This window comes from Notamacropus eugenii, chromosome 2 (genome assembly GCF_028372415.1).
Source record: "Notamacropus eugenii isolate mMacEug1 chromosome 2, mMacEug1.pri_v2, whole genome shotgun sequence".
In the NCBI taxonomy this organism is placed as follows: domain Eukaryota; kingdom Metazoa; phylum Chordata; class Mammalia; order Diprotodontia; family Macropodidae; genus Notamacropus; species Notamacropus eugenii.
In genome coordinates this window covers 248,091,426-248,112,139 of record NC_092873.1, presented here as the reverse complement: position 1 = coordinate 248,112,139, position 20,714 = coordinate 248,091,426, and the positions used below count along the sequence as shown (strand labels likewise).

General features: G+C 36.9%; 1 protein-coding gene across 1 annotated transcript in view; it reads right to left on the bottom strand.

Moving 5' to 3' along the window:
• TIAM2 (TIAM Rac1 associated GEF 2) overlaps positions 1 to 20,064 on the bottom strand; it is a 159,076-nt gene extending 139,012 nt beyond the window's left edge. The window contains exons 1-5 of the mRNA XM_072643752.1: positions 19,951 to 20,064; positions 16,255 to 17,457; positions 7,987 to 8,422; positions 2,699 to 2,871; positions 1,804 to 2,028 (exon numbers count right to left, since the gene is read on the bottom strand). Coding sequence (XP_072499853.1) covers positions 1,804 to 2,028; positions 2,699 to 2,871; positions 7,987 to 8,422; positions 16,255 to 17,451 — 2,031 coding nt within the window. The 5' untranslated portion in view covers positions 17,452 to 17,457; positions 19,951 to 20,064. The remainder of the gene's footprint in view (positions 1 to 1,803; positions 2,029 to 2,698; positions 2,872 to 7,986; positions 8,423 to 16,254; positions 17,458 to 19,950) is intronic.
• Positions 20,065 to 20,714: the final 650 nt, after the last annotated feature.

Below are 20,714 nucleotides of genomic sequence, written 5' to 3'. Positions count from 1 at the left end.
ATCTACCAAAACAGGCAAATGTCTTATTAGTTGGAAGCCATCCTTTTAATATAATTTTACCTGCATTGTAAACCAGAGAGTCTAGGCTTGAATGCTGGATTGCTACTTACAATTACTAGGAGTGAAGTGACTGAATAAATCACTTCACTTGAGCTAGATAAGATCTTAGATCTCTTCAGCTCATAAAGTCCTTTACTCTGTGCAGTAAGTTCGATCATATCATTTAAGATCAACAAGGAAAGAAAGAACACTTATGCTTAGAGAGTTAAAAAGATTTCTCTTCAGCTTTTCCAGTACCTTACAATAATGTCTATTTCAAGGGTATAAAACAAAATTGTGGCATCAATTCAGCAATCTGCTACAGCAAGAGTCTACCAGAGGCATGAGTTCCCATTGTCTGAACTACCAACCCTTGGAAGAACAACAAAGTTACCACAAGAAATTTTTGAATTTACACAAGTTCAATGTATTTTCACTATTTAGCTCTAAAAAATGATATAATTCTATATAACAAAACATATATAGCTTTCTAAGATTAATAGATGCTACAATTAATAAAATGTAAATGATTTGGAAGTACCGCTGAATTCATAACAGATTTGTATCACCATAATTAACATTTTTTCTCAAACAAAAATTAATGATAATACTACTACTGTTATATGAAGCTCCACAAAAACGGTCTTTCATAATCAAAAAGGTTGAGAAATTTTGGTCCAAAGCATTGCTGAGCTAATGTCATATAGTAACAATCAGATTTTTTTAAAATGTGCTTCAAAAGCCCACGGTGACATTTGCTCCAAAGACGTTAAGCAGCCTCAAAAGTGTAAATAACATGGGTAGCAGGAAGAGCTCCTTTGAAACTACTTCAAGAATGATTGTAAATGTTAAATAGTTTCCAGGATATATAAGGAACTGATTCAAACTGATAAGAATAAGAGCCATTCCCCAATTGATAAATGGCAAAAACCCCTTTGGCCACTTGGTACAACTTCCAAAGGAAAAAAACCAAGCTATTGATACTCATATGAAAAATGCTCCAAATCACCAATAATTAGGAAAATGTGATTTGAAGCAACTCTAATGTTCTGCTTCACACCAATCTGATCAACAAAAATGACCAAAAAAGGAAAATGGGGGATCCTGGAGGGACTGAAGGAAAAACAGGAGCACTAATATACTGTTGAATTAATTTGTGAATTGATCCAGCCATACTGGAAAGCAATTTGGAACTGTTTCCCAAATATCATGGCCTTTGACCCAATGATATTGCTATGAGTCCTCCCTAAAAGAGTCAAAGGAAAAAGAGAAAGACCCATAGGTACAAAAATTATTATCACAGCACTTTTCTGGAGACAAAGGACTGAAAACAAAGGAGTAGTTAGCAACTGGGAGATGGTGGAACAAATAATGAAAGGAGAACCTCTGTATGAATTGATGTCAAGTGAAGTGAGCAGAACTGTGACGACACCTTATACAATAACAACAATGTTGTAAAGACAAATAACTTAAAAAAACTTAAATATTCTGATCCATACAATGACCAACCTTGATTCCAGGAGATCAAAAAGTGAACATGCTACCGACCTCCTTATTAAAAAGGCAACGAACCCAAGGTAAAGAATGAGACACACTATTCTGAACATGGACAATGTGAGAATATGTTTTACTTGAGCATGCGTATTTGCTTTTTTTTTGGTGGGAGAAGAGGTAAGAGATAGAGAAAATAAATGTTTGCTGATTGAAAAAAATATTTTTAAGAGAATGGGTGCAAGCTTCCCAAAACTTTTTAATTAGTCATACCTGATTTTCTATGGCTTTTCTGTTCTTAGGGTCACTAACCACAGAGAGCTGCAGCTCAGCCATTTTTTTCATCTTGCTGTCCATGTCAATCTTTTGGAGTAGGTTTTTGGTCTGATTCTTTAACAACCGGACCGTGTCTTCTTTTCCATGCTTCTTTGCAAAAAGAGAGGCACAGGCAGAATGTATGGCAGTCACCCAGTTTTCCAGGTCAGTCTGGCTAGTGGCCTGAAAAATCAAAGATCACAAGAAAAATCAGTGATGGAAAAGGCCCTCCCCAGAGCATCAGGTTAGGGTTTTCCTGTTTCAGTAAGTGACATGCCTTGATTTTTATGACCTAGTAACAACAATAATAATATTAATACATATGAACTACCCTAGGCCTTCTGGCTTCCTTCACTTGTGAGGTCATCTGTAGAGCTCTGGAATGATTAGTCAGAAGCACAGCGTTTAGTAAACCAGTCATGCTGTCAAAGTCCTGAGGGTGTTTGGGTTTTTCTTTCCCTTCTCCAAGTTACTAGGGAGATTACAGACATGGGAAATTTAGCTTTCATCTGTCCCCCAAGGTAGAGAGAGAGACACATATTTCCCTGTTCCCCCACCTTAGAACAACCCTCCACTACTCACAATCCTCTTCCAAATTTAAGCCCAGAACAAATTTTATTAGTCTTATCTCACTCTTCATTGTCCTTATTCTACTTTATTTCATTCATTATTCACTTCTCAAGTGAATGCATTTCAATTTTGCTTTCTCTTATTTTTAACTCAGCAAAATATTGAAGTTGTTTCACTCTGGTGTCTTCTTCTTATTATTAACAGAGGACCTCACTTCCTTTTTTTCCTCGGTATGATTTCTGCATTCCCTTAAACTATATACAGTGTAGAGAATCAGCAGTACCTGGAAAAGGTAGACATCTCCAAAGGAGTTGCTGAGGCAGAATACATTTTCCTTCTTGGGATGTTCAGGGACAGACTGCACTACACTATCTTCCGCAAAAAGAGCACATCTAGGTGAACTACTTTGATCCATAGAATTCCTCCCATAGGTCTCATAGAACAGCAGGGTACATCCTGTCAAAGAAAGGAGAAAAATGAATTAACTGTCCCATATCTTCAAGGTGTCTCAACGGAGAACTCAAACACAATAAAATAAGAGGGGCATATAAAGAAAGAGAAAAAGTCAAGGGTTATGAAAACATGTGTGAGGAGGGATAAGTATGAAGGTCTTTGTGAGAGTGATAGATGGTGGAGGTGCAAAGGAATTTTGATCATCATAACATTAAAACTGGAAAAGGAATGTTTTGGTAAATTTGAGATGTGAAAATGTAATAACAACCTACATGGGAAGATGATATTTTTAACTCATAAGACCTTTCTCACTATTAGGGCAGTTAGAAGGAGTATATATAGAAAGAGGGCACAGATGTGAGTTGAATATGAAGGGACAATATCTAAAAAATAAAATTAAGGAGTGAGAGAGTAATGTCCTGGGAGAGAAGAGAAAGGGACAGGTAGAGTGAGGTAAATTTTCTCACATAAAAGAGGCAAGAAAAAGCTTTTATAGTGGAGGGGGAAGGGGAAAGTGAGGGAGAGTGAATGAAGCTTTCTCTCATCAGAATTGGCTCAAAAAGGAAATAGCATACACACTGAATTGGGTATAGAAATCCATCTTACCCTACAGGAAAGAAAGAGGGGAAGGGTAGAAGATAAGGAGGGAGTGATAAAAAGGAGGGCAGACTGGAGGAAGAGGTAGTCAGAAGCAGAACACGTGAGGAGGGACAGGGTGAGACAATAAAATGAATGGGGAGGGATAGGAAGGAGGTAAATACAGTTAGCAATAATAATTATAAAAATTTTTTGAAGCAAATTTCTATAATAAATGCTTTATTTTTCAAAAATATAGAGAACTGAGTCAAATTTATAAAAACAAGAGCCATTCCTCAATTGATAAATGATCAAAAGATATGATCAGTTTTCAGATGAAGTAATCAAAGCTACCTATAGCCACATGAAAAAATATTCTAACTCACTAATGATTGGAGAAATGCAAATTAAAACAATTCTGAGGTACTACCTCATACCTACTGGATTGGCTAATAGGACAGAAGAGGTAAATGACAGCTGTTGGAGGGAATACAGGAAAAATGAGACATAAATGCACTGTTGGTAGAGTTATAAACTGATTCAACCATTCCATAGAGCAATCTAGAACTATGCCCAAAGGGCTATAAAATCATGCCTACCCTTCTGTATCCCAAAAAAAGATAAGAAACAAAAAGGACAAGGACTTATATGTACAAAAATCATTATAGCAGTTCTTTTGTGGGGGTAAAAAAATTAGAAATTGAGGGGATGTCCACCAGTTGGGGAATGGCTGAACAAGTTGATGTATGCGATTATGATGGAATACTGTAAGAAATGATGAGCAGGATGCTCTCAGAAAAATCTGGAAAGACTTGCTTGGGCTAATGCAAAGTCAAACGTACTGTGCACAAAGTAACAGCAATATTGTAAGATGATCAATTGTGAATGACTTAGCTATTCTCAGCAATACAAGGATCCAAGACAACTCTGAAGGACTTGTGATGAAAAATGCTATCCATCCTCAGAGAAAGAACTGATGGTGCCTGAATACAGACTGAAGCATACTTTAAAAAAAAGAAAATATAATAACAAGAAAAAAGTTCCATGTTTATTAATAAAAGGATCAATTTTACAGATTTACAATTTGTTTAAAGTTAAATTTCTAAAAAGAAATTCTGCTTAGTTATTTATTTTCTTTTCCTTTTTCCTTTTTTTTGGAGGGGGAAGGTGAGACAATTGGGGTTCAGTGAATTGTCCAAGGTCACACTGCTGGTAAGTGTCAAGCGCCTGAGATCAGATTTGAACTCAAGTCCTCTTGATTCCAGGGCTGGTGCTCTATTATTCACAACTGACAACTTGCTGCCCCTTTGTCGTTTATTTTCAAACAGGTTATCAATGAGCCTTCTAGGTTAACAAGGTATTGTATTAATAAAAAACAAAATGAAACAAAATAAAAATTCTGGGTCATATGGTCTCTTCTGCCATTTGCTGAATTTCTAAAAAATGTGGATTAAAATTTTTTCTTTCACTGCATCATATGGACCCTTAATGAACTCCCAAATGAACCCCTCACAATGAACAATTATCCACCAAACTGTTAAGTAAACAAGTAAAAAAACAAACTGCATCAATTCTCTAAATGTAGAAGCACCAATTGATTCTTTCTGGAAGGGACAAGGATCAAGGAAGGAAGGGTTCCTCATTTTCTGTGACTATATTCATGGTAATTACTTAGAGACAAGAGGCAAATATGCCACGTTAAGACAAGTTTTTCATAAGCTCAACTTGTTTTCCTTAAGAACTTTGCCTTACTTCATTGTATCTTAATGCTCAGTGCATTCATTGACACTCAGCATAAAATGTAAGTAACTACAAAAATATTGTTTCCCAAAGTGAAAACACAGAGAATCCAACTCCAATAGAGAGAATCATTAAACTAAAACAAGGTATCTCATTTTTTACTAAGTTTCAAATATAGAATCAATATGGAACAATTCATTGTCATAATTTTTTTAATTCAGGAAGTTAATATTATATAAATGTCAAATTTTAATGGAATTCTCAATCTTTAAAAGTTATACTGTTGGGAGTTTTTTCCTAGCAGTACAGAGCCATTTATCAACAAAAGTGTTTTATTTCTTCATTGCTACAGCACTCTTTGCTAGATCCTGGCTCTAAAAAGTGAGGCACCATAATACAAAATCATCTAATTAAAACTTTAATTATCAAGACAAGGGAAAGACAACCATGAAGCAATGAGTAGCTCCACTGGCTAGACGGTTGGTATGAAACAACATCTGTCCTGTGTTGATGATTCCAGTCTTCCATCTTCGTTTTCCTTCCAAAATACTGTTCCCTTCAGTTACTGTTGCCCTAACAAAGGACACAACCACTAGCTGTCTTCATGTCCCCACTCTTACAATCCCACAATATCAGACATGTTTCCATAAAACACATCTTCACTTTCATAAAGCAAATTTTCATATATTGAATCTTAATATTGCTTTATCTATGAGTTTTTAGGAGTGGAACTATTTATACACAGAAGTATAATTAGAAATAGCACTATAAAAAGTAATATGGGAATTTTTCACTGTAAGCTTGAGTTCATATTAGGGCATCACTTCCATCAAGAGGAAAGAAAAAAAGATGGGAATGTAGTTAATCTTGTTAACGTCCATTCATTAGAATGAAGACAGGTGGGGAAAAGAATTGATCCTTAAGCATAGAAGAGGCGTTATAACACCTGTAATTTCAAACTAGGTAACAAGACGGCCATAAGCCTTGCACATAAGCATCTCTCCTCAGAAGAGCACTTTTAATTCATTTATTTAGGTACCTAAAAGACACATAAAGAGAACTCTGCTTGATTATAAAGATATGCATAGATGTAGATATGTTTTTATCTGTCTATACACAGATATATACATACACACATTTTATTCAAAAATAATTTGAAAGAATAGCTCCAAATGTAACTGATGTTAAAAATCAGTTATGTTGAACTTGACATACAGTGCTTTAAGTAGGAAGTAATGTTTAAGACCACATGGAAAAGGTTATGTTGACAAAAAATATCTTTATCACATGCCTTTCCCTTGCTAAAAAGGAAATGAAAGAATGAACATTTTATATTTTAGGCTTACAAAACTCCCTTCATCATTGAATCTTGGTGTTACAAAAATAAGCATGGGGGAACTCCAAATATAGATAGTACTAAGTGTCCTGCCTATTGCCAGAGATAATGAAGTATCATCATCCAGAGCTGTATTCAGTAACCAGAAGTCCCTGGTCCACATTCAAATATTCAGCTTACTCTTTCTTTTCAATAATATAGTTAAAAAGACCTAGCTTCACAGAGGGCATTCATGCTATTGATAACTGCAAGATATAGGAAATGTTTGTATCTTTGAGCTTAATGAGTTTTTTTCACTTAAGAAAATGAAGGGAACTCTACCAGTTGCTGGATGGCTTTGTGCATGCTCAAGACAAGTTTCTAGTCTGCAAGTCCAGGGAGGGCTCACTATTTATACACAGGAGCCAACACAAAGTTAGCAAAGAGTGATGCTGAAGAATTACGGGCCTCTTCCGCATAATGACTGCAGATATAACTCACTTTTCTGTTTCTCCCAAAGTAATGGGGAAAGAGGTTGCCAGCTTAACAAGCCTGGCTTTTGACCACTTTATGAAGGTCTTCTGACAATGGTTCACAGGAATACTGTGCACACATGACAAAGAATATTTTGTAATTTTTCCCTTTGCATAAATCAGCACTGCATTCATTTAGTCATTCTCAAGATCATCATGCTATTTTAACTTGCAGCAAAGTGATACCTATATGTGAAAAGAGTATAAATTAAGAAAAGGCATGCCCTTAGGAGAAAGTTTTACGAGGCCTCCAAAAACAAAAAAGACAATGTAAATTGCTTTGTATTAAAAGCGACATTTATTTGTCAAGATTACCACTTCACTTTCTAAGTTTATGAGATCATAATAATATATAACAATATAGATTCTACTCTCCCCCAAAATACAAGTTCACTAAAATCCATATTGGGACTGTATATATAGACCATGAAATCAACTTCTCAGCCCAATCACAAAAACTGGGTGGGGAAGAACAAGCATTTCTTAAGCACCTACTATGTACTAGGGTCTTTGCTGAGTGCTTTACAAATATGATCTCATTTAATTCTTACAACAACCATGTAAGGGGGTGGTGGTATTAATATTACGCTCATTTTTTTACAGTTGAGGAAACTGAGTCAGATAGAGGTTCAATGACTTGCCTAGGGTCAAACAGCTAGGAAGTACCTGAGGCTGGATTTCAACTCAGTTCTTCCTGACTCCAGGCCCAGCATTGTATCCACAATGCCACCTAGGTGCCTCCTCTATGAACAACACTCACCTTTGATGAGCCAAACATTGAAAGAATATTCATGAAAACATCATTTTATCTTTTCCATGAAATATTTTAGCAAATCCTTCATATCAAATCTCAATCAACTGAGTGATGCATTCAGGCATTAAACTGAGACTATTAGAGTGAGGAAATGCTTGCCCATGAGAGGACACTATGCAAGTAGCCAAGTTCTGACCTACCTTTAAGAGTTACCCAGTACTGTTTCCATTTCCTCCTGGCCACAAGTTCCAGCTTCTTCTCTTTCTGAAGAGTGACAAGAGGCTTGAAAAAGAGCCACCCTGCTTTCCGGACAACTCCTTGCTCTTTTTCAAAGAGCAGGTCCAGTTGCTCTAAGGAGCTCAGTGAGTCACTACTGGAGTCTGCTGTTTCTGTAGATGTTTCTATGTTCTCCACATGAGTTCTACTCATCTCCAACTCCCGCATGAAATTTTCATAGATGTTCTGTCGCAAGGGGTCGCTGCTAATTGCATTAGTGGACTCACTCCTCTGAGGCAGAGTCTGGCCAGATCCACCTGACCACAACAAACTAGACAGCTGTGAAGGCAACAGTGCTTCTGCACTGAGACCATCAGTTCGGGTATCCAAGTGGTCATATCCATCCTTGGATTTGGGCTCCTGTGTATAATGAAAATAGTCACTGGTCAGAGATTGTAAATATTCCATAAGCCCAGAATTGTTTTCTCCAAGGGCACTAAAGGACAAAATTTTAAATTTTCCATTGCTAATAGTACCAACATAAAGCAAGGTCCTTTTGAAAGAAAAGCTCTCAATGTATAATTTAAGGGATGAATGGCATTACAGAAACAACCTAGTTCAATCCAATCCTCAAATGAATTCACTAACCTAATACTGACCAATGAAATATTGAGGAAATAACAGATTAGAAATTTGGGTGGAATATGTAGTCCACGTGAGCCATCCAGGTACAGCAGGCAAGCCAGCTTAGAATCAAGAGAAACTAGGTTTAAATCTAGCCTATGAAACCTTGGGCAAATCAGTTAATTTCCATGTGCCTTAAGTAATTGGCTGTCACTTATCCATCAATTATTACAGCTTTTGGCAGAGCTAATTTCTAAACATTGATGAAATCACAGATCCTGTATTACTGTATGTATGTGGATGGGTGTGTTCATCCCTCATTGCCGAAGAAGACCATGCCATCAGAGAAATGATGCCATGACTTGCACTTGACTTTGTTTTGAGTGAGGGAGGGCTGTGCAGGTCACCAGCCTCACTTCTCCTTCAGAGCCATCTGAATCCAGTGATCAGATATTCATCAGATGACCCAGGATGAGGCCCTTGGGGTTAAGTGACTTGCCCAAGGTCACACAGCTAGTGAGTGTCAAGTGTCTGAGGTGAGATTTGAACTCAGGTCCTCCTGACTCCTGCACTGGTGCTCTCTCCACTGCACCACCTAGCTGCCCCATTACTGTATCTACTTGTTTATTAGTATACTTGATAGGTTGGTGGAGCAAGAAATGTCTAGAATTAAACATCTTTACTGGCTATAAATTAAATCCTGACAAAAGTCACTGCTGTTTTTGCAGTTTTTCTATGGCATTTTAAAATAAAATCTACAAGTTGAATCCATCTTTGACACAGTATATTTATGATTTGAGAATAATTTTGTCTTAGAATGCTGATAGTAAACATTATTCACCAACATGTTCTTACCAGAATTCATCAAAAATTTTGATTCTGGCTGACTGTCCCATTATGCTCCCAAACTAAGTTCTGGAATGAGAGACATAAATTCATCTTCTCTGCTCTACCTCACCCTCATAACTGGGATCATCCAGACATACAGCCTCAGTAAAGAGGAAGGTGCTTCAGTGGGATTTAAACAATCACTAAGAGAGTTTAACAAAAGGACTAATTCCATACTCCATGATTCTGAAGAGAAGCCTTAGTTCCTCACAGCTACTAGCTGTGCAGATAACACTATTGATCTCTCTGTGGCCTCAAAAGTTCCCCATATATTCATTCTCAAGCCTGGTATAAAAGTTTCCCATTTCCTGCCTCCCCCACTCAAATCTGGAGGCTGGAACCTGCAGCAGTAACTTCCTCACCCTCAACCCCTAGGTCAGATTTGGAGCCACGCACCTGGAATCTCTTCCCCACGAAGGGCATTGATCATGGTGCCTGACATTACTGCAGCTGCAGCCTTTGTCATGACAAATATTCACTCCCTATGTACTCTATGCCCTAAAAATATTCCCACTTGCAGATATAAGTCAAGCAAAGCAGATCTATATAAAATAAACAATTTAATATCAGCTCCCTTGTGAATTAAGATTAATTACGCTGTCTGAAGATGCTAAGCAATTGAAAGTTTAAGTCCTATAGATTGGGAAAAATACTTTTAGGAGTATTATCAAGTAACACCTTGGTAAAGCATGTGAAAATAAATTCCCTGAATTTGAAAGGAATAAAAGTGATTTGAATCTTAAGCTCAGAGAAGCACTGATATTCCAAATCTATGTTTAGACAACTGAGATATTCATTCATGCATTAATTAGTTAATTAAATAAGAATTTATTAAGTGTGTGAGTGCAGAGTACTGTGCTAAGAAAATGATAAAAATAATTCATGTTCAGGTAGCTCTGAAAGTGTTACAGAGCACTGGCCTCTAAATAACTCTTTAAAGGCAATAGCCCTAATGATACTCTCCCATTTTATACACGAGTAAACTGAGACGCAGAGAGGTGAATTGGTTTGTCCATGAATTCGAACCCAGACCTTTCCATAGTATTCTACACTTGCCTATACCAAGATTACCTTTACCCATCACAGGAAGCTATCTGTGTGCCTGCTTTTCATCTAGTAACTTGTCATTTCTGAAGCTTATATATCTGCTAGTGTCTTTTCCTATACTATCAATTATACTGAATTATTGAAATAAAATCAAAACAAAAGGTCAATCTTGGTCAATGATATGTTCTGAATTTATAATACTTGAATGATTTTTATTAGTATACAAATGAAGTAGCAATTGCTGTCTTCTGTAGGAAAAATAATCAGCCAGCTAATCATTGCTTCCAATACTCAGGCCTTTTAAACAGCTGAGTCAAAAATACAGCAACTACCAATAAAAATATTATTTTTCTACTTGTATTTACACTATGTCCCACCACAATATTTGTTTATTCTCTGATGTTTATGCAAGAAGAATAAGGCAAATAAACAAGCTCCTGTGAGTTACTTACACCGGAAACTTTGGAAAATGTTTAAAGCTAAAAAAGAAAACTCTTCTCTATTTGTAGCTCTTCAAAAACATCCAGGGGGAAAAGATGCTTCTCACTTGGCTAATATTAACATTATTCAATTATTAGCAGAAAGATCTGATATGCAGCCCAAAACCAACATGGGATTACCTATGGCTGCTGGCATATAATGAGGCTTTTCAAAATAAGAGCAACTCTATGCCAAAAGAAGTTTCTGAACTGGCAAAGTTAAACGCAACCTACAAACGCACTGTACTTTGTTTCTTGTAAGACACATTTCTGATCCAAAGTTTTAACCCCTTAACTCAGCAAAGCCAAGTCTTCTTTCAGGCACATATGGCAACGTTTTCAGTGTCTACATCTGGTACATGTGTGATCCTGTTGATCTATAAGAATTGTCTAATTCTCAGGTTCAGTACTTCCCAATGACTAACTTTGAAGGAACAGGAGAGGACCACTCTTTGTAAGTTGAGGCAACATGGTATGGTGGAAAAGGCTTCAGACCTGGAATCAGGAGACCTGGCCCCTAGTCCTCACTTTGACACTAGCTATATGACTTCAGGAAAATCACTTAACTTTGCTGAACTTCCATTTCTTCATCTGTAAAATGAATTTAATAATATGATAGGGTTATGTCAAAACATTATTTTTATTCTGACACAGCGGATAGAGAGCCAGGCTTGAAGTTAGAAAGTCCTTAGTGACTCTAGGAAAGTCACTTAACTTCTGTTTACCTCAGTTTCCTCATTCATAAAATGGTAATGATAATAATAACAGGGTTGCTATGAAGATCAAATAAGAAAATAATTATGAGGAGAAAGGGAGAAATGGAATGGGGCAAATTATCTCTCATAAAAGAGGCAAGCAAAAGACTTATTAGTGGAGGGATAAAGAGGGGAGGTGAGAGAAAAACATGAAGTTTACTCTCATCACATTCCACTAAAGGAAGGAATAAAATGTACACTCATTTTGGTATGAAAACCTATCTTACAATACAGGAAAGTGGGGATAAGGGGGTAAGCAGGGTGGGGGGGATGATGGAAGGGAGAGCATGGGGAGGAGGGAGCAATTTGAGGTCAACACTCATGGAGAGGGACAGGATCAAAAGAGAGAACAGAAGTAATGGGGGACAGGATAGGATGGAGGGAAATATAATTAGTTCTTACACAACACTACTATTATGGAAGTCATTTGCAAAACTACACAGATTTGGCCTATATTGAATTGCTTGCCTTCCAAAGGGAATGGGTGGGGTGGGAGGGAGGAAGAGAAGTTGGAACTCAAAGTTTTGGGAACAACTGTCAAGTACTGCTCTTGCCACTAGGAAATAAGAAATACAGGTAAAGGGGTATAGGATGGAAACAAGGGCAGAGAGGGATGATAGAAGAGAAGGCAGATTGGCAGACAGGGGCAATTAGAATGCTCGGTGTTTTGGAGTGGGGGGAGGGGACAAAAGGGGAGAAAATTTGGAACCCAAAATTTTGTGAAAATGAATGTTAAAAGTTAAATAAATAAAAAAATAAATTAAAAAAAAAGAAAATAATTATAAAGATCTTAGCACAGTGCCTGGGTATAGTAAGTAAAGCATAGTAAGTCCTATATAAATGCGTGCTATTATTATCATCATCAGGAGTAAGAGTGTCGACTGCTTCCACAGGAGACTTTGATCACTACTCATCAGTTTTCAATAAAAGCCACCACACTGGTTTGTCTCTTTCCAATATGATTTTTCTTTACTTAGTTAATGAAGCAATAAGGGTCCCTCAAAGGTCCTTTTGCCCTATTCCTCTCATTTTTTTAACCCAAGTTTGCATGGATGATAAGCAATAATTAGAATTTTAAGCCCAGATCTCCTAAATAATTCCACAATATCAGGCTGTTAGGGGCAAAGTGCATAATCACTAAAAAATCAGTCTATAGTACTCTTCACCTCTCTCCAGTGGATCTATTGTTTCTCCCCCCCTCAACTTTGCTGTACAAAGGTGATGATAGCTGTCTTCCAATCTGTACTTACAGCTAATGGCCCAATACAATATATGATCAATATCAAAAGCCTTCTGGACATGCCTAGAAATATTTGTTGGCTTGGTGTCTGTTTTTCCCCCATTTTCCCAGATAGCAAAAGTCTACCTATTCTGTCTCAGCAATGGGTCAGGGACCCTATAGGAATCCTCTGGGGGAAAAAAGCAGGACCAAAATACAGGTAAATGCTTTGGAAACAGGTTTTAACACGGCTTTGCATAAGGAACTCTTCACGGATATGAAGAGTATGAATAGGTAAGTTGTTTATTCGTTTCTACATAAAAATAAGATGTACATGAGTCCAATCTGAGTGCTTTGATTTATACATGAAAGTGAAACAGAATAAACTGAAAGGGTCATCTCAGGGAGATTACTGCATCTTTATTACAGGAATGAAGCTACATGGGTTAAACGTAAATCATCTAGAAATTCAAGAGCTTTATGTTCCAATCTAATCCTGACTTTGCAATGAATTCTCTATGGCTATATAACTGATATTTTAACCAGGAGCTGGTATGTACAGAACAGAAATAGGCCTTCACTCCTCTCACTAGAGTTCTATTTAATAGTAAAAACATTCATATTAAATACACATTCATCTCTACCCCCAATATGTTTTCTTTATATAGTATGGCTTTTCTGCATTTGTTTCTCAGATCATTTTTAGATATCTGAATTGTCTCACTGCACTATTTATTTTCAGGTTCTCATAAGTAGAAAAAACACTCACTCAGGGGTTAGGAAACCTGGCTTTGAATCCAGACTCTGATCACTTCATTGGTGGTAGAGGGCTCTGATGAAAATAATGAGGATGATAACATTTACAGAGTACATGTAAGTCTGTGAAGTGCTTTAGAAATATGATCCTCACAACAATGCTGGGAGGTGTTACTATTACCCCCTTTTTACAGATGAGGAAACTGAGGCAGACAAGGTTAAATGACTTGCCCAGGGTCACACAGTTAGTTAACTACCTGAGGCTGGATTGGAATTTCGGTCTTCCCAACTCCCTTCTAGACCTCTATCAACTGTGCCACCTAGCTTCCTTGTGAAAAAATAGCTGTTAGCATTTATACAGTTCTCTAAGTTTTACAAACGTTATCGCCTTTATTTTACACTTTATGTATGTTATTTCATTTTGTTTAATTTCCTATATAGTAAAATGATAAAATCTAAAAAGGAACTGACACTTCAGAAGGTTGTGATACGTCCTAGCCTGAAGCTCGGCACTTCACTTTCAAGGCTGCTTTTGATGTGATTTTGCTTTTTTAAAAAAGCAGATGAGTGTATGTCGAGTGAAGAAAAAAATAAACTTTTCCTCCCTCTATCGTGCTCACATAAAAGTATGTTCTAAGCTAAAAGACTAGAAGCTACTACGGGTTTTCTTTCAAAGAAAACAATAACTTTCCATCTCGATTACCAAAGCCCTTTCCTTCCTTCACTCACAACATATATGCCGCTGTTATCATCACTATTGTTCCTATAGCTATCAGTCAGTACCACATGCTATTTATCAGATTCCTGTAGTCCTAAGCACTTCCACATATTTAGCTCATATTTTCTTCCCAATACTCCCACTAGCTTAGAGTAGGGAGCATAGATTATTATCGGCATTTTGCTGATGTGGCAACTTTAAATTGTGACTTTCCCAAAGTGCCAGCAAGCGACTCTGGTGACTCATGTTCAAGAATCCTACCCACACAGTGGGTAGGACGAATCCATGATACCTACCTCCCTCCAAATCCTGACAATGTTCTCTTTGCCCTTTCTCCAGACTCTAATTATAGAATACAGCCTAAAGGAGTGCTCAGATAACCAATTCACTCAGGAAATCTCTCCACCTCTTTTCCTGGCAAGAGGAATTTTGACTTGGATGGTGCCTAAAAAGAGCTAAGAAAACACTAGGAGCAATGAGGAGTTGGGGAAACATTTGGCTTTGGTGTAAGCATAAGGCTAAGGCTCAAGCATTACCTGAATCAAAATCAAATACACAAAACATACTTTTGGGGGGAGAGTGAGATTAAAAAATGTAGAATCAGAAGGTACTCAAAAGGTAAGTACAAACGTTTTTTGTTTATTTTTAAGGCATAGATTTACAACTTTATGAACATTCTTTTTTCTGCTCTATTTTGTTCATAAAAATGTTGGCTTTCTTTGGAGTTCAAATCCAGATTTTTTTTTAAACGTGAAAAAATAATATTAAAAATAGTCCCTTCTCTTCTCTTCTAATAAAGCATCTGCCAAAGTTCACTTCCAACCTTTTTGGTGAGAATGGGGCTGGAAAATTTGCCATAGACTAGAAATACTCCCCTTACTCTTGCACCTTCATTTAAGAAATGAAATTGATCTTTAAGATTATGTCTATTATTTAAAACAATTTAGAAAATGGAAACTACTATATTGGGCTGAATGTGATTATTTTCATTTTTTAATTTCTTTTCCTTTTCCTTCATCGACATAACTAGGAAAGCAATATTATTTTGCAAATGTGCTGGATGGTAAGAGAAACTGATGAGCTTTCTGATGTTCTTCTATATGGATGGGGGAAAAAAGACTTAAGGCTACACAAAAGAAGGAACCTATAGTTGAAAGAGGTGAGGATACTTTCCTGAGACATGAAGATAAGTGCATTATGTACTTTTCAGCATTTCTGTTGAACTGGAGGAGACATGAAAATATTATTTGGAAAAGAAAATGTTACTAATCAGGGAATTTGAGCATTGAATGGAAACTCAGAAAAAAACTACATCAACACAGTCATTTCTAAGATGAGGCCTAAGGTCCAGGGAAGTTAAGTTAAAGTACTTGGCTAAGGTCTCCTTGCTAGCTAATAGCTATGCTGGATCTAAAACGCAAATCTCCTGTTTTCCTTTTAGGATGCTCCCTATACATTTCAACCTCATTTAAAAAACCAAAAAAAAGTAATTATTGAATGAGTTCTCTAGGTATAGAAGGGTTTAAGGTATTGATTTAGAGAGGCATTCTTATTCCCTCTCTCAATCATGTACACAAACATATAGGTACCCCAAAATACTTATGCTATAATAATATTTGAAAAGTTAGTGCTATTTTAAAATTATTTTCCCCAAAATTAATGAGAATATGTCCATGTTTTTATTCCTCCCACCAAAATTCAAAAATAATCCATCTGAACTGAAAAATACAAGTTAATTTTTCTTTGTACACAAAAAGCTTATATACCTGGAGTTTCCTTTTCTTTCTGGAGAGACTTCCTGTCCAATCACTGATTCTCCTCATTCTAGTTTTTAATGTGTCCTTTTTAGAAGTATCTTCTGTTAAGGGTTTGGACTTCCGACAGGGAAGGGTATAAGAACAGTACTGTACAGGGCCTCTCTGCTCCGCCCTTGAGGGCACATCAATGTCTGAGACAAATGAAACTCTACTATTTAAACTGGCATGTGTACCAATGTATTCATCAGAAAGTCTAATGCCTGAGGGTGGGAGACTTTCTGAGGTGGCATCTTTATACAGCTCCCGGAGGGAAGAAAGAGATGAACTTTGGTTAAAAGGCTTTTTGGCATCATCTGATGGAAAACTGGAATGGATACTGGTATCTGGAGTGCTTCTGGTCAGGTAAGATCCTTCCAATTCATTGATGTCCCCAGCATTTCCCCAAGGAGAGTCATACCAGGAAGACTCAGAGCTAAAAGAACTGCCTTTGCTGGATCTCAGCCGGGAATCAGTAGGAGAAAGGCAATGGCTGGTAGAATAATCAGTACTAGAATTTCTCCGTACTTCAGTTAAGTTGGAAGTTTCAGACTCCAATGTAGGGGAATATCTCAGAAGCTGGACTGGTCCAGTGGAGTCCTCTGTAGGCACTTTGTTGTTGCTGCTATTGTGGAACTCAACTCTTAAACATCCATCCCATTTCCCTAGCGTTTTAATGAGAACCTTTGGGCTCTTCCGGTCTTCAGCTGGTGGGGTGGATGCAAGACTCTCATTTTTCCCATAACAATTCAGAAGATGTCCATTGCAGTCTCTGGAGGTGATATGGTTATCCGCTGGTTCATGACTAATATAATGAAAGCCATTCTCAGACAAGAAGGCAGAATTCTTTCCTTGTAAGTAGTTTCCTGCCACATTCACTTTGTGCTTTGTGTGGGTACTGCCTTTGGAGCCTTTGGCCATTGGGTCACTGAGTCGTGATGAATAAGGCTGATTACTCTTAAAGTGGGAAAGGCAGCTCCTGGCCAGGGATCGAGACTTGTAATTTGTCCCACTGCTTCCATGACCCCACCCATGCAATGAGCAAGACTTTTCATCTTTGGCATGGATGCTGCGGATTTTCAGGGGACAAGGCTTCTGTTTTGCACCAGTGGCAGAACTGCTATGATTTTTAGATCCCTGAAGACTGTACTGACTCTCAGAGTTCCCCATCTTCACCTAAAGTAAGAACAGTTGAATCAGTAACATCAGTGACCTAAGTTACACACCAATATGACAGATCTTAAAATAGCATTTACACTCCAAAAAGAAAACAAGCAAATTATTTCTACGTCTATCACAAATTACAGGAACAGGAGGGATGGAAGTTACTTTTCAGTCATCAAAATTTCTTTGAGAATATTGGTTCTTAACAAATAGAATTAGGTAGACACAACATTGCAGACTCACATGAATTGATGATGATAATAATCTAAAATATTTAGAGTATTTAAATATTTAAAGAATCATATACTGACCTCCTAGATCTTTCAGGGTTGATACAGAAGGGTTCTTAAGACACCATTTTAAGAAAAAAAATGAGGAGAAAGCTTCCCATGGGTGTCTGAGTTCATGTACAGTGATTCATACAATGATATGTGGTCTCATGATAACTGATTATTGTAGCTAAACACAAATTAAAAATGTGCAAGAAACTTATACTATCTTTACTTCAGCTAGTGGAGGTTGGTAGCTTACATAGCATGAAACTTTTATGATTTTGACCTGGTTTTGGAAAAGGTACAGCTCATAAAAAGAAGGTTCTAGATACAGATATGAGTCATGGCACCAGGCCCAGCATTAGCAAAGCATGAGGGTTAAATGGTAGAGGAGAATGTTGCTAGAAAGGGAGTAGAAAAAAAGCAAAAGGAGGCATAAGAACTTAAGAGTTCCCTTGAAAAGCAGGTCGAAAAGCACATGGTCAGAAAAATACAGCTCTGTTTTGATACAGAAGACACAAGTACAAAATCTATGTAACAGCTTTAGTAATGAATTACCATTGTACATCACACAGTTCATTCACTGATGAAGAGGATTTTTGGATGGGAAGAAAAAAGCAATCTATGCAATAAAAAAAACAGATCTAGGAGTTCTTATGAATGGCAAACTCATTATGAGTCAGCAGTGTGATATAACAAGCAAAAAAAAAATCCTAATAAAATCTTGGACTTTATTAGAAGAGGCAGAGAATCCAGAAAGAGTGAAGTGGTATTATCACTCTGCTCTGATGTTCAGACCCCATTTGAAGTACTATGCTCCAGTTTGGACACCATGATGAGCTGGCAGGCCTATAGGCAAGTGGGAACTGGAAGGTAATGAACAAAGAGTGAAAAGTAGAGGGAGGCAGAGTTCAGTTCAACACAAGGGAAAATGTTTTAACAACGTGAGTCCTCTAAAAACGAAAAAGACTATCTCTGGACATAGGAAGATCCTCAATATAAAGCCCTTCCAAGAGGAGGTTGCATTGTAATGATCATGCTAAAAATTTTCACAACTTTCAAAAGTACTTTCCCAACAAATCTGTGAAGGGGTAAACGAAGATTTGTTGGTGATACTCTAAAAAAAGATTCATGATTCATGTAGGAGTTGGACTAAATGATCATATGTCCATGGTATCTCTAAGATATTATGATTTATATTCAAATTATTAAAAGTTCAAGACATTGGTGAATAAAATAGAAAATCTTTTGAGCCTGGGTTCTTAACCATTTTTGTGTAGCAGAACTCTTTGATAGCTATAGACCCCTTCTCACAATAATTTTTTAAAAAATAATAGAAGGAAATACTAAATTTCAGTTAGAGATCAGCGAAAATAAAAGTGTAATTTTCTTCCCACTTAAGTTCTCAGTTCCTCTTGCTTTTGAGTGGGAGTGATTAGGGGTGCGTGAGAATGACCCATTTGAGTATGTACAGTTCTCATTAATTTCTTTTGAAAGTCAAACTTTTGATCAATGAGTTATTTTTTTAAACTTCAAAGTGATATAGACAGAAAACATTTCACATTCATATAACAAAAATTGATGATGATAATCTACAAAATATCCTTCAGAGAACTTTGATAACTTGCTTTAAAAGCCAACTTGTGTGACAGAACTCAAAATCGTCAACAAACAATGTTAGAGAATATCTAATTCAACCCTCTAAATTTACAGATAAGAAAATTTTGACTCAGGTAGGTTAAGTGCCAAAGGTCACACAAATAGTGACAGGACCAATAATCAAATCCATAATCCCTATATCTCAGTGTTCTAAATACACCATAATTCTGTTTCTATAATAGAAACTACACAGAAATTTTTGAAGCCAAGCTAAGGAAAAAAAACAGAAATTAATTCAATTTTTTCTCTTGTAGAAACAACAGAGGCAGTGGATAAAGAAGTCTGGAAGACCTAGGTTTGAGTGCTATACATATAATAGCTAAGGGTAATTCATAAATTTCTCAGTGACCCCAAACAAATCTCAAACATGAAGAATCAATCACTGATCTGTTTCAGGGAAGGAAGTTCACTACACTGATGATACCAATGATGCAGATTCCATCCGTCCTATCCTTTCCTGAAAAAAGCACTACCACCCTCACCATCCATCATTTTATTCTTCTTCTAATACCCATTAATTTTTAACTGCATTTACCCATCTTCACATAAATCAAAATTTACTTTGTTAGATTACCTGAAGAATCACTTTTTGATGCACAAGCAGTTAGTGATCAATGCGGTTCACATGGTCATGAGAGCAGGGCACTCTGTTTAACAACCACAAAAACAGGATTCATGAAAATACTCTGAAAAACATCAATCAGGAGAAATCACATCAATTTTCATCACACTTGCAAGCAACATAAAACAAAAGAGTTCTAAGAAATGATTTTGGCATCATAATCATTGTCACAATTAATGGAATATTTGGGAACTATTCAATATGGTTGGATAGGGAAGGTATAGACTAAAGATATCTTTACATAGGCAAAAACGTCTGTATTACAGCTATCTGCTTTACTCAAAGTTAGGGGAACTGGAGGTGGGGAAGGTGCCGGGAGAGAAACAGGTGGTAGTGGCAGCACAGAGAACCAAGTAAGAGAATATGCATGGGCCGGTGAAAATCTATCAACACCACTGAAGAGGAAAAAATTCTCAAAAGTACATGTTCTACTGGAGCAGTGGTAGTATCTTCATAAGGAAAAGAATGACAGATTTTAAAATTATCCCATTACTGAATAAAACCAAACTCAAAATTTAGAGACATATAAACTGCTACCTTGTTTAAAATATTTTAAGTTATTCAGACTAGTCATACATGACCTTTAAAACAATATCATGAAAGATGTATCTGGCTTTTGCACCACTAAAAGTAAGGCCAGTAAGCAGTCCTTAGAGGAATTTAAGGGTCTAACAGGGGGCAGGGAACAAGAATGGGGGTCTGCCATCTGGCAGCAC